Source organism: Brachyistius frenatus, unplaced genomic scaffold (assembly GCF_029030835.1).
Source record: "Brachyistius frenatus isolate BFR_SWC_R1_liver_20210118 unplaced genomic scaffold, ASM2903083v1 Contig_16, whole genome shotgun sequence".
Classification (NCBI taxonomy): Eukaryota; Metazoa; Chordata; class Actinopteri; family Embiotocidae; genus Brachyistius; species Brachyistius frenatus.
Window position 1 is genome coordinate 5688079 of NW_027210615.1, and position 12829 is coordinate 5700907.

General features: G+C 40.4%; 1 protein-coding gene across 2 annotated transcripts; it reads right to left on the reverse strand.

Moving 5' to 3' along the window:
- On the reverse strand, positions 1–5138 carry krt5 (keratin 5). 2 transcript variants are annotated; one of them, XM_069694108.1, is made up of 9 exons: positions 4466–5138; positions 2539–2747; positions 2380–2440; positions 2181–2276; positions 1921–2085; positions 1709–1834; positions 1366–1586; positions 1199–1251; positions 1–1032 (listed from the first exon to the last, which is right to left on the reverse strand). In XM_069694108.1, exons 1-9 carry the CDS (start codon positions 5015–5017, stop codon positions 776–778), a joined length of 1740 nt encoding a protein of 579 aa, XP_069550209.1. In that variant the 5' UTR covers positions 5018–5138; the 3' UTR covers positions 1–775. The 2 variants fall into 2 exon arrangements, with proteins under 2 accessions (XP_069550209.1, XP_069550208.1); XM_069694107.1 differs by having other exon boundaries at positions 1196–1251.
- Positions 5139–12829: the final 7691 nt, after the last annotated feature.

Here is a 12829-nt window from a genome sequence, read left to right on the forward strand (position 1 = left end):
TGGATATGAACACAGATTTATTCCAGATGCTTTGGTGGTACATATTCACAATAAATCTGGTAGTCCCAGTCAGCATTATCTGTTGTTTGTTTCTTTTTTTATGCAGAGTGAAAATGGAAGTAAAGGATGACCAAAACACCATTTATATACTGTAGTGGAGAGCTCCTTTTCTCTCAAAGCAGGAGAAGAAAAACAGGATCCCAAACATCAAATGTGATAGTGTTACATGTGATTGCTTTTGATGATATCAAACTGCACAACAAGATGACAGATGTGAGACAACAGAAGAAACACCAAACAAAGAGGAGGTGTGACAACAGATGGGTGCCTGTCATGTAGGCTTTATGAATTCAAGGCTAAGGACAACATCTGCTCTTGGTTTGGTGCAAACCTAAAGACTTGTTGTCACTATGTGCAGTTGTTGTTGCTTTATAAGGATTATCTGTTGTGGCACTACAAGTATATTGTCTACACAAACAGAACATCCAGCAACCAAAAGACAACCAGGCTGACTGCTCAAAGGAAGACAGGACTGACTCAAATCTCTGCTCACAACAATCTCTCTGCCTTTACTCGCATTTGGATGTCATCTCTCTGTAGGTATGCAGTGCCAAAGAAAACTCTAGCGTTACATGGCTCTGCCATATGTTTCTGATACTGCTCTGTGTCAGCGGGGAGAGGTGGTGGGGTTTAAGGAAGCTTTTCTGAGTGGAGCCAAGAGGAATAGAACAAAATGAGGGAAGAGGAAGAATGGTGAGAGAAATGGCTGTGGCTTTTAATAGCGGCGGGATGAGACCGACATGCTGCTTCTTGAGGTTATGCCGCCGCCGCTGCTCATGCCGCTGCTGAAGCCGCTGCCGCCGCCGCCGCCGCTGCTCATGCCGTAGCCGACACTGCTGCTGTAGCCGCCGCCGCCGCCGCCGCCGCCCATGCTCAAGCTGCTGCTGTAGCCGCCGCCGCCGCCACCGCCGCCCATTCCCATACCGCCGCCATATCCCATACCGCCGCCGAAGCCGCCACCGCCGCCGCCACCTGGTGATCAGAACAACATATTTTCAGAAGAGATGAAGGAAATTTCAACTTTCTTACATTGTATTCTCTTTTCATTAAAACTTAACCAAAGCTTTGCTGATGAACCACTCATTTCATTTTTTACTTGAATCGTAAAGATACAGTAAAAGTTGATACATACCACCACCGCTGCTTGATGACTGTATGTGGATGGTTGCATTTCCACCACCAGCACCAATTCTACAGGGAGGGACACAAATTCATAATTTTAGCTGTTGATAAGGTAGACCACATTGTGTTAACTGCAATGCTCTTGGTCTGTCTCTCAGAAGATTAAATTAGCTAATCTATTACCTGGACTCCTCTCCTTCCAGAAGCTTCCTGTAGGTGGCGATCTCAATGTCGAGGGCCAGCTTGACATTCATGAGTTCTTGGTACTCGCGGACCTGGCGTGCCATGTCCTGTTTGGCTCTCTGCAGAGCTTCTTCCAGGTCCCTGATGCGGGCCTTGGCGTCCTTCACGGCCAGCTCACCGCGCTCCTCAGCCTCAGCAATCTGGGCCTCCAGGTTGGCTCTCTGGCAGGTTGGAAAGTTAGCAAAAGTTTAGAACGTTTATTTTTCATTAAAAATGCTGTCTACATGCTAAGCATTTATTTTCAACATAAGCTCAACATTGGCTATGAACATGATTTATTTACCTGTCCCTTAACTGCCTCAATTTCATTCTGAAGGCGGCTAATCATACGGTTGAGCTCAGCAATCTCGCTCTTGGTGCTACGAAGGTCATCTCCGGCCGCACTTGCAGAGGTCTGCATCTCTTGGAACTGAAGGAAGAAGATTAAAGCTAATTATTATTCCAAATTCCAAAGACCATTCCAGTTTTTTTACATTGCAGACTCTCTCCACATACCTTCTGCTGATACCATTTCTCGGCCTCAGCTCGGCTGTTGTTGGCGATGTCCTCATACTGAGCCCTGACCTCAGCCACAATGGAGTCCATGTCCAGGTTGCGGCTGTTGTCCATCTCCACAACGACTGAGGTGTCCTTGATCTGTCCTTGAAGCTCAGACAGTTCCTGCACACAAGATGTATGAGGTTTTTAAAAACTGAATTAAAGATACAGCATCTATTTCTGTTCTTGATTTGTGGCATTCAGTGGCGATTACTTACTGCATCATATATAGCTCTGAGGAAGTTAATCTCATCCTGAAGGGCGTCAACCTTGGCCTCCAGCTCAATTTTGTTCATGTAGGCACCATCTACATCCTGTAAGAGGAGAAGAAAGATGTGGTTTGTATTGGTGATGGGTCACACGAAAAGCAATTATTCATGCATCAACTGTGCTTAATGATGGCAGATCCACTCTCACCTTCTTGAGAAGCACAAACTCATTCTCCACAGAAGCACGCTTGTTGATTTCATCTTCATATCTGACAAAAACAGTGGACAAATTATGGAAAATGACTGAAGGCATCATCTACTGTCGGTCAGCTTTTGTATCCCATGACGAGTGCATCCTTAAACTCACTTGTTCTTGAAGTCCTCCACCAGTCCCTGCATGTTCCTCAGTTCTCCCTCCAGCTTCATCTTCTCATTGCCAAGCCCGTCCAGTTGTCTGCGCAGGTTGGCGATGTAGGCCTCGAACATGGCGTCGATGTTGGAGCGGGTTGTGGTCTGGTCCTGGAGCAAGCTCCACTTGGTCTCAAGCATTTTGTTCTGCTGCTCCAGGAAGCGGACCTAAAACGATAAAATCATTTGCAGTTTAGATCTGCTTTGGATGGATGTATTACTTTGAACAGGACTGCAAAACCATAGCACTCAGATGATCTAACGTTGCATCATTAGAACGACATTGACACTAATCTACCAATGTGTTTACTTACTCTGTTCTCATTATCTTTTACTTTTGGGAAACGAAAAAAAACAAAAAACAAACACGATAATCTTTTCCTGCTGGATTGGGCATGCTCACTCAGAGGCAAGCAAAGATGTTTGTCTTCTTCGTTTTACTTTCCTCAGGTGATCCATCGGGCCACACCTGTGTGTGACTTTCCCACACAAAAATCTCTTGTATGCAAAGTATTATACAGCTGCTGGATTTAAATACCCCTTAGGGCAGGGATGTTCTAGAAACACTCCACTGTGGAGACTCTCTGAACTGTTCTTTCTCTACTGAGATCATTTTGAGAAAATGTGAAAAACCTGAGGAACATGTTTCGATGCTGGTTTCTGATAGACAGACGGCAGCTCTTTAGGGGTGTGTCTGAAAGCGTTTTTTTTTTTTTTTTTTTTTTTTTTTTTTTTTTAAGGCCAGGCAAGATGAACAGTGCCACACCTCAGCCTCACCCCTCCTCTAAACACCTGACATTGGCACTCCCTAGCCTCCAGTATGCATACTTTCACTGAGTGAACTTGCCTGCCTCAGCACTCAGTAATTATTGCAACATGCCTGAAGATATTACCTGTCATGTCAAATGAGTTCTGATGCTTTAAAGATATAATATTTGTCCAATAATTCTGTAAAACTGATATATTACACTAAAACGTTCAATAAAAATCTGATCTATTCCTAATGTGAATCCCCTTTGAATCATTTAATATTAAGAGGTCTGAACAGAATGAGAACAGGTCACCTGTGTGAAGACAGTGAGGTGTGGTTTTTACACACAGCAGACAAAGCTAACTATCAATTTCTCATGCAGGGTGTGGTTCATTTTTTTCTGATAAAAACGGTCTTCCCTCTCTACTTCTTGAATGAAGACTGCATTATCGTATCGCCCATCATCCCATGGAATAAATGACAAAAGTTAATGCACACCCTTTATACATCAACCCAACCTTGAATTATAAGTGTAATTATTTTGCACTTTGTTGGTTAAGGTAAAACTCCACTTTTTGCAGCACCACTGAAAGCTTATGAGTCCTTGCTGCTATGGGAACAAGTGATAACTTGATCCCTGCTTCCCCTCACACTGAAAACTATCGGTAACTGGATACGACCGCTCTAGTGTTTCCTGCTTCTCTACAGACAGAGAGACAGCTGGCAGGGGGCCACTTATGGTCAGATGAAGTTAAATGAGCAGTGCTCTTGGGCTTTGAAAACCCTGTTTCAGATGAAAAATGCCGACACTGCAGTTTTGGACAAATGACCAACTTATGCTCGTATTAATGGTGCTCAGTGGCATTCATCTTATGAGCTAGCTGCTGTAGGCACTGAGTATGCATGATATTCAGGTCTGGATTGGTTGCTGTGTAATATTTTATGAGCTCAGGTGGCCCCTTAGAGAAAGTCTGTTGCAGCATCTACCTTCTTTAGTACACTCATTTCAACATCTATTGTTATTTGAAAGAATTTTAGAGTACAACACGTTAAAGTCACTTAAAAATGTAAATGGTGCGGAACATGAAGATAAGACATACATTGTTTGGGTATCCGACAGAAAAGGGCCACTCACCTTGTCGATGAAGCTGGCGAAGCGGTTGTTGAGAGTCTTGATCTGCTCTTTCTCGTGGGTACGGACAGTCTGGATGTTGGGGTCGATCTCAAGGTTCAGAGGGGCCAGCAGGCTCTGGTTGACTTGGACGTTTGAGATCGGAGGTATTCCCATTCCTCCGCCACCAGATCCGAAACCCATACCACCAAAACCACCACCACCACCACCACCAGCACCAAAACCACCACCACCAGCACCAAAACCACCACCAAAACCACCACCACCACCACCAAAACTGCTTCCAGCACCACCACCATAACCCATACCAAAACCAGAACCACCGCCCATGCTTGCTCTGAGCATTGAGCCACCTGATGAGGATGAAATTGAATATGATGGCCTCATGGCACTAGAGAGAGATCTTGAGGAAAATCCTCCTCCTCCTCCACCTCCCATACGGCTGCCACTGCTGTAGCCACTGCTGAAACCACTGCTGAAACCACCACCACCACCACCACCACTTCCTCCAATGCTGGTCCTGGTAGTTTTCACGGACATAGATCTCGATGACATGGCTGGTTTCTTCTAAAAAGGAAGATTTCACAGAGAAAAGGGGGAGCAGAGACAGAGAGAGGTTTGGCAGAGCAGTGGAGCACACTAAGAGGAGAGTCAAGTCCCTCGAAGTGTCTTGTCCTCGCTCGGGATGGATTTTTATTTGCCTCCAACTGTGGAGGAGGTCCCAGTAAGCTCAACCTCCTCTGCACCTCCCCCTCCACCCTCCTCCAATTACCTGGTTCCTGGAGGGTGCACTTGCAGGCAGGTAGATTAGCTTGGAGCAACTCAGCCTGTCAGACAGGTAACAGTGCCACCCTTGTAAAGTGATCCGGGCTAGACACACCCAGATGCTCGCAGAGGAATGGCATCAGAGCCAGGGGTGAGAGCCGAGGAAAGACATTTTGGCAAAGGCATTTTATTTGATTAGCTGGGAGCTTTTTGAGATGAGTGTGTATGTCACACTGCTCTACGTTGCTTTTTATTTTAAGACAAAAGATATAAACTGACCGTGATATGTCTGATGGTAATACACTAGCATACTCGTGTGTAACTCTTTACAGTCTCTGATCGTTTGTGATCAAATAATCACAGAAAAAAATGATAATAAAACATAACCAGCCAACTAAATAGTCATGATTGCAAAGTTTAATACTCCTGATTTTTGGAACATTCACTATTTAAATCAGTGGTGCAAATTATGCAGTCACTGCACTATTAAGAAACATTTCTTTTATAAAAATGTATCATTTCTTTTCAATGATTTCTATGAGAACATCTGTTGTATCTTGGTGGAACTCTCAGAGGCATATATATTAAAACCTGGAAAAAACAAACCAAAATGATATGCATGACAAATAACAACGATGAGTGACAAATATCATTTTGTGTCAGTTGGTTGAATGAACACTTTAACTATATTTGTGGGAATGGAGAGGCATTACACCATAAAATGGACACATATTTTGATACCTGAAATGAATTAAATTAAATTACATCACATCTTGTAGATATGTACTAAAATCATTTTAAAATTATTAAATTAACAAAATACAAAAAAGGAATTTCGATTAACAGAACAGAAGCCTGGTAGGTGAATGTAATATGGGACTGGTTGTGGACATCATGTAGTAGGGGAAGAGAGGGGGGATGAGAAGAAGAGTATGTGACTTAAAAAAAAAACATAGAAAGAAATAAAACTCCCTTTAAGAGAAAAAGTGGTGGTGTTGATTTTGTTAGTGACTGAAATGTAAAAGTAATGTTACATAGAGTAGCCACATAGAGATAATACTTTAGGAGAGGAAACTGGTTTTACAGGAGGTTCCCTGCAGGTAGCAAGGTACTTACTGCTGCACACAATTAGACGCATAGTGAAGCTCATACAGCGATTACAGTTATACAATGATGGTTATTTAAAGGAAAACACAAATTTCATTTCAATAAATTTAAATGGAATTAATTTGAAATTTTTACTTCCTTTAAGTGGGGGAGAAAATATAGTTGTTTTTAAGGATAAATAGATGCAGAAGTACACAAAGAAATCAAATCAGAATTCCACTTTTATTATTTAAAAACTCACCACCCTGTTTTTTATGTGTTCAGGCCTGCAGATAGTGATTGCTCGAGGGCACTGTACATTTCTTCAAAAGTTATCCTACTCTGTGTTTTTTTTATGATTTGCGATGATGATCAAGGTTGTCCTCTGTGTCACACATCTTTTTTTTTGTAGTTGCACATAATGAATATCTCTTGCACCGGCGTAAACGTTTCAACTTTAAAATGTCACTATGACCAAAAGAACACAAAGAGTTAAAAGTAAGACCAGATTTCGTGTTGTCACAGAACTGGAACTGTCGATGCTTGTTGAAAGCCATCTTAATAACTCTAGGTGTTGGCTTCCAGGACTCTGAACTATGGTAGCATTGAGCTGTAGGGCATAACTGAGTCACACCCTGAATTAAAATACCTAAGCTTTACTCTCACTTCCAACATTCTCTTGTCTAAGAATTATGTTTATGTGCAACATACTGCACATGTATGCATTTTTATCTTAGTAGAACATGTTGGAAAAACATATCAGATACAATGTCTGCAAAATGTTTACTGTTAACACCATTTGAAGGCAGTTGTTTTCAGTGCAGTATGCATCAACTTCACTACAGTTTATATATAGTTAAGTCTGAGCAGCTAAATCCACTTGAAGACAGATTGTCACATTGCCCACGTCGATCAGTGATGAAGGGGGCCGACCAGCTGAACACCCAATCAGTCAGCACTGTAGACACAAGCATCAGCAATACACTAACAGATCCCTTCAGACATTTTTTTACTGTCATGACCTTTAAGAGAGAGTTACCACCAGACATCATCTGCAGCCACAAACTGTCCACCGTTAGGGGTTTTATTTTATCAAATCGCACAATATATGCAAACCATACATTGATTTTGCAAAGCACATCTGTAATAATACACCAGCATCTATAATGTAAATGAAATGCATTATCTTTAAAACTATTGAGCACTTAGTAGACTTTGCTCCCAATATTACCCAATAGCAATAAAAAAAAAAGTTTTCAGGCCCCATTCATACCTGAATGTGTCACTTGTTCTAATAAGCACATTTCCCCAAACTCAAGACAAAATACAGTGCTTGGAATCACAGTGACTCATGACTGATCTGTTTTATCTGTGCCTTCCAAAACAGTTACAGTTTCATAATGTGACACTGCTATGGTTAAGGTATGGTGCACTTTAGCCACAAACTTGACTTGATTATGTTTAGAGAAAGAGGATCGGCTTAAAATGTCTCACGCATTGAGTTTGGTAGAACTTTTATCACTGTGTGGTCAAGATTACAGTTGTGGTCATGCTTTCAAAAAACAGTGTTGGTTGGAGACATGAAACAAACAGCGGTCTCAAATATTCTAGTCCAATGTTTTGTTGAATCATCCACCCACATCATCCTCCTCTGTATACAGACTGGATTGCTCTGTGTAGGACTGCATATTGATGAAAAAGTTTTGATACCAGTACTTCAAGACTAGTTCCTGAATAATACCTTTCTCTATACCAATTTTATGAAAATGACGATACTTTGTAACAAAAATCCAAAGTTTTCATGCATTTAGATGGGGAGAGTGAAACACATTTACAAATGTTCCCTAAATGCCTCACATGCTAGTTATCGCTAATAGCTACAATTTATCTATGTTACCTGCACTCCTCGCACGCTATTCATTAGTAGTTGAGTAGAGGCTATTTATGGTTCACTGTTGCTCATGAGATGTACTACTATGTAAATGTAGCAAAAGTAATGCGTATTAACCGTATTTGTGTGAATGTAGCCTCAAAATAAATATTTGGTTCCAAATGACAAGATGTTTTTGATAGTAGATAGTAATTTAGGCAGTCTGAGCAATGAGTTGCTCTATGATACCATCTCCTGACTTTCACATTTGCTGCTTCAAAATAAGCAGATGTTGTTTTAGGGCATTGGCTGAAAAGGGGTTGGTGGTGCTTCCACGTATTAATCCAACATTGTAAATTCAGTTATCCAGCTTTTAGTTTGGGAACTGGTTGCTTTTCCTGTTTGATGCAGATTCTCAGTCATTTCGCTACCATGTGCAAGAAGTAAACCACAGACAAGATTTCATCTATCCATCCACCTGTTCGGCTGCTTATCCAGAGTTGGCTCATTGTGGCAGCAGACTTAACCAGTCTTATGGACCAGTTGGGGTCCATAAGACATCCAGGAGGCATCCCAATTAGATATTAGATATTTGGACCATCCAAGAGTTCCCTATCTTTAAGGATGAGCTCAGACACTCCACAGGGGAAAGTTATTGAATTGAGACAAGCTTTCAACAAATGTAGTGAAAATTACCGCAGGCCATTTGGCCATAGTGTGTGATGGATCAGGTAAAGAAAAGCTGTAGGGAAAGTATGACAAACCGGAAATCTACTCCCCAACCACACATCTACCAATGGCTACTTTTTTGCAAGACAACACTAGTGATTTTGTGTCCTCAATCAGTAGCACATTTGACTGCATATGTCCAGACATTAACTTAAAACCTACAGAACATCTATATGCACATTTTAATGAATATACAGTAACTTCATAAGGACCACAATCCTGCAAATGCTGCAAAAATAATAATTAAAGTGTCAAATAATGAATGTGTTAAACATGAGGACCTCACTGTTACATTTTAACCTTTACAGAAAAACTATAAAAAGTGCTACTTTTCACTGGAAGACACATGATTATGAAATGAAAGCTTCGCTCTACTTTAAAGGTCCTGACACCCACAAGTTGGCTAGATTGTATTTGATCTCACATGATGTGATGGGTGGCATTTCAGGCTTTCGAGTCAGCACATGCAGAGGAATGTTCACAAGTTAATTTTCTATGTGAGAACCAACCTTCATATGGGAGTTTACTCTAGTGAAACTTGGCAGGAAGAACTGCTGAGAGAAGCGAGAGTAGTTAAAAGAGGATGAATTGACTCTGACTATACTGGCAATACTTGCAGTTTTCAAATGCCAATTATAGGACAGCATTTGAACTATATAAAGTTGTAATTTGATACTTAACTGTATCTCAGATCTCACTTGACAGAAACTTGCAGTATTGAACTGTAGTAAAAAGGTCAAGTCATTTTGTCTTGGTTGTAACATGAATATCTTTTTAGTCATTTACTGTGTGTCAAATCTTCAGGTGAGTCAAAGCTGTTGGGAATCAGCGGAGAACGTCATCTCTTAGACACACATAATCACCAGATTTTTCTGTATTACAATCATATTCCTTTAGAAAAATTACAAAAAATAAAGGTGTGTGGAGAGATATTATTAGAGTTGGAGGTTGAAGTCCCAAAAAACAGATAAATAATCTGAGGCCTGACGAAGGGATATGAATACAGAAATTGATCATTTGTAGATATTGTGTTCACAGCTTGAATTTAAACAATCCATGCAAAATGGTTAATCTTTTTGGAAAAGGTATTTGGAAAACACAAATTATTTGGTGATAGTCATTTCATATCAATATTGCATTGCTGATTATACGGTGTTAGCGCAGGAATCTTTGATGTGCATTGATGATACAGTATAATTGTGTGAATGTGACCAGGGTCAATTTACATCTGAAAGATCAGCTGACTTATTAAACAAAACCTATGTAAGGCATGTTGGGAAATGTGGTTTTTTCAATGACCTCCCTCCCTGTCATTTGTGATAATTTGCATTCACCTAATGACAATTTTTCTCAAGTGTTCAACTTTCTGATAAGAAGCTCTTAATGGAAATGGACAAAATGTTTGCTGTATGTGCTGAATGTGTGTATATGTATGTGCACGACAGTGTGTTTGTGTTTACGACATTTGAGGCGAAGGGAACCAATAATATTTGCACCGGGGCCAATCATAATAATGTTACGCTGCAGAACATATGCCCGATGTGTACACTAAAAACGTGTCAATGTATTATTTATGTGTTATTACAGCACTGAATGACACATTGGACTGCACTGACTACGTTTCATTGCAAGAATTTCAACAAGCCAAAGTCTGCCACTTAGCAGCTGTCACCAAACAATTTTACAGTTTAGGAAAGACAGAAATCATAAACACATAATAATGCCGTCAGCCTTAAATTGAGTAGAACAGCTTCTCTTTACCAGCTTCAAGAGAAATCATCCACAAATAAAATAAGATCTCTGACAGCATCTATAGATGCAAGTTAATTGCATACAGAAAGGGTTTCACTCTTGGGAACTCTAACATTTTCCATCCATCATACAACAACATATACCCGGAGTCAGATGCATGTGGTTATAAATTGTATTTAAATTTGATCAAGTGTAAAAGCAAAGGGATCTGCTGTCAATCAGATGTATTTTTGTCATGCTGCTATAGCAACTACAGCATGTGTTTTGAGTTGTCAGCTCTCCTTAAATAAACCAAGGGAATGACTCTGTACAAGTATCCTTGAGATGACGCGCTAAAGGTTAAACCAAAACATAGCTGTTAAGAGACATTGTGCCAAACTGCATACTAAAAAGGTCATTTAATCCCAAAACTGGTAACATAAGGCTGAAGCATACAGAACACATAACAACATACAGTAAATACTCATTTCTATGGTCAATTTCACTTTCTTTCCAATACATTGTTTTAGTCCAGCCAAGCTGCAATGCAAAAAAAAAAGTGAAATGAAATGATTATTGAGGTGTTTTCACATCTCAAAATCTAGACCGAGGCCTGAACCAAGGTTCATGTTTTTTTTTTAATTCTATCAATTTGATCCAGGTAGTTAGGGTTCCACACTAAATAACTTTGCATGACATAACTGCGTCCTATCATCATGAACTAAATGGGCTGTGTCTCCCTGTACTTAAATGGTTGGTTTGTAGGCGTCGTGCATCTGATGACAATCGGCATGTGTCTCTTTACCGTGTCATCAAATAGGCTGTTAGCTACTTTTTTCTTTGATTAGATGGAAATAGTTGAGGAGATTAATTTCAATGTCACTATATTATTATGGTATAACTACCGCCAAATCAAATTACAATTAAATACGTTGTCTCTTTCTCTTTTCATGAGCTGCCATGGCTCATTTGTACTTCTCTTCCAGTTCTTTTTCTTATTTTATTGTTTAATAGGTAATGACAGTCTGGCTTAATTTCCTACAATTGGTCTGAAGGTCCGAACCATCTAAGTGGTGTTTTCACACTGCAAACAACCTGGACGATGGCTCATTTTGATCCACATCAGAGACATTTTGGTCCTCTTGTTCTTGAACACCTGCTATTTTGGTTTGGACTAAACCGAAAAGTCTGAAGCTCTGGACCAAACGAGCAACAAAAAACAAATAAATAAATCGTAACTTTAATGAGTCATCTAGATTTTGTCTTTGGAAAGTGTCATTCTATTCCTCTGCATCATGCTATATTTTTTTTTTTAAGAGTTGTGTTCCTCCACTTTTTAAAGTTGTTGTGTCCTTCAAAACCTTTGATAGTCAGTGCAGTAAGTTGCTGTGATTAAGGTGTGGCAATTATTACATCTGTGCACAGATTTACTACTCCCAGTCCCTCTTTCTCATACCTTCTTCTACAAAAGCCACTACAAGGGAGTGTTAATGGACCGAGTCCATCAAGCCAGAGGGGAATTCTCCTCGATTGTATAATGGAAAGATTAAGATAGCTAACTGGCACACCTCTATGAATAAGAAGGATGCAGTATGACATTAAAAACCAAGGCATCAACATTCTCACCGTGAAGACACATGGCCCCGAACCAACTTAAATTTTGCACTGCCCAAAAAAACATGTTCTTGTCCTGCTACTTACTGCGTGCACCAATACCGCAAAAAACCCATGAATGTGGCACCATTCTGCATACCGAAAAAGTGACATTCACTGGGCTACGCCTCTAGAATTCGAATCTTCTGCAACCACTCCCAGTACTACAATAGCCAAAGGGCAAACTGGCACATTTAAGGCAAAGCTGAACTTGACAGTGGCAGCACAGAACACAAGCCTTTCATACTTCCTTGCAGACTTCAGTAATATAGAGAAAATAGATTGGATGACTTAGACTTTAGCTACTTTTTTATTGAGTACATTTTTTCATTCTGGGGCAAAGCTCCAAACGGCCACTAGTGGGTTAAAACCTGGTCTTTGAGTACAGGTTTGAACCAAGTTTTTGTAAGATTATGGATTAATGATTGTGGTTTTAGGCAGTTAGTTGGGGGTTTAAAGTTAGAGGATAAGGAATGCATTATGTTATTGAGGCACAAAGACAAACATACAAACGCAGGCATGTTTAAGTGGTT

Excerpts from the sequence above, each read along its gene's own strand:
- krt5 (XM_069694107.1), bottom strand. The coding sequence starts at position 5,017 with ATGTCATCGAGATCTATGTCCGTGAAAACTACCAGGACCAGCATTGGA. Across the intron at positions 2,441-2,538 it reads GTGGAGGACTTCAAGAACAA|ATATGAAGATGAAATCAACA; the intron begins GTGAGTTTAAGG and ends TGTTTTTGTCAG. Across the intron at positions 1,252-1,365 it reads CTGGAAGGAGAGGAGTCCAG|AATTGGTGCTGGTGGTGGAA; the intron begins GTAATAGATTAG and ends CCCTCCCTGTAG.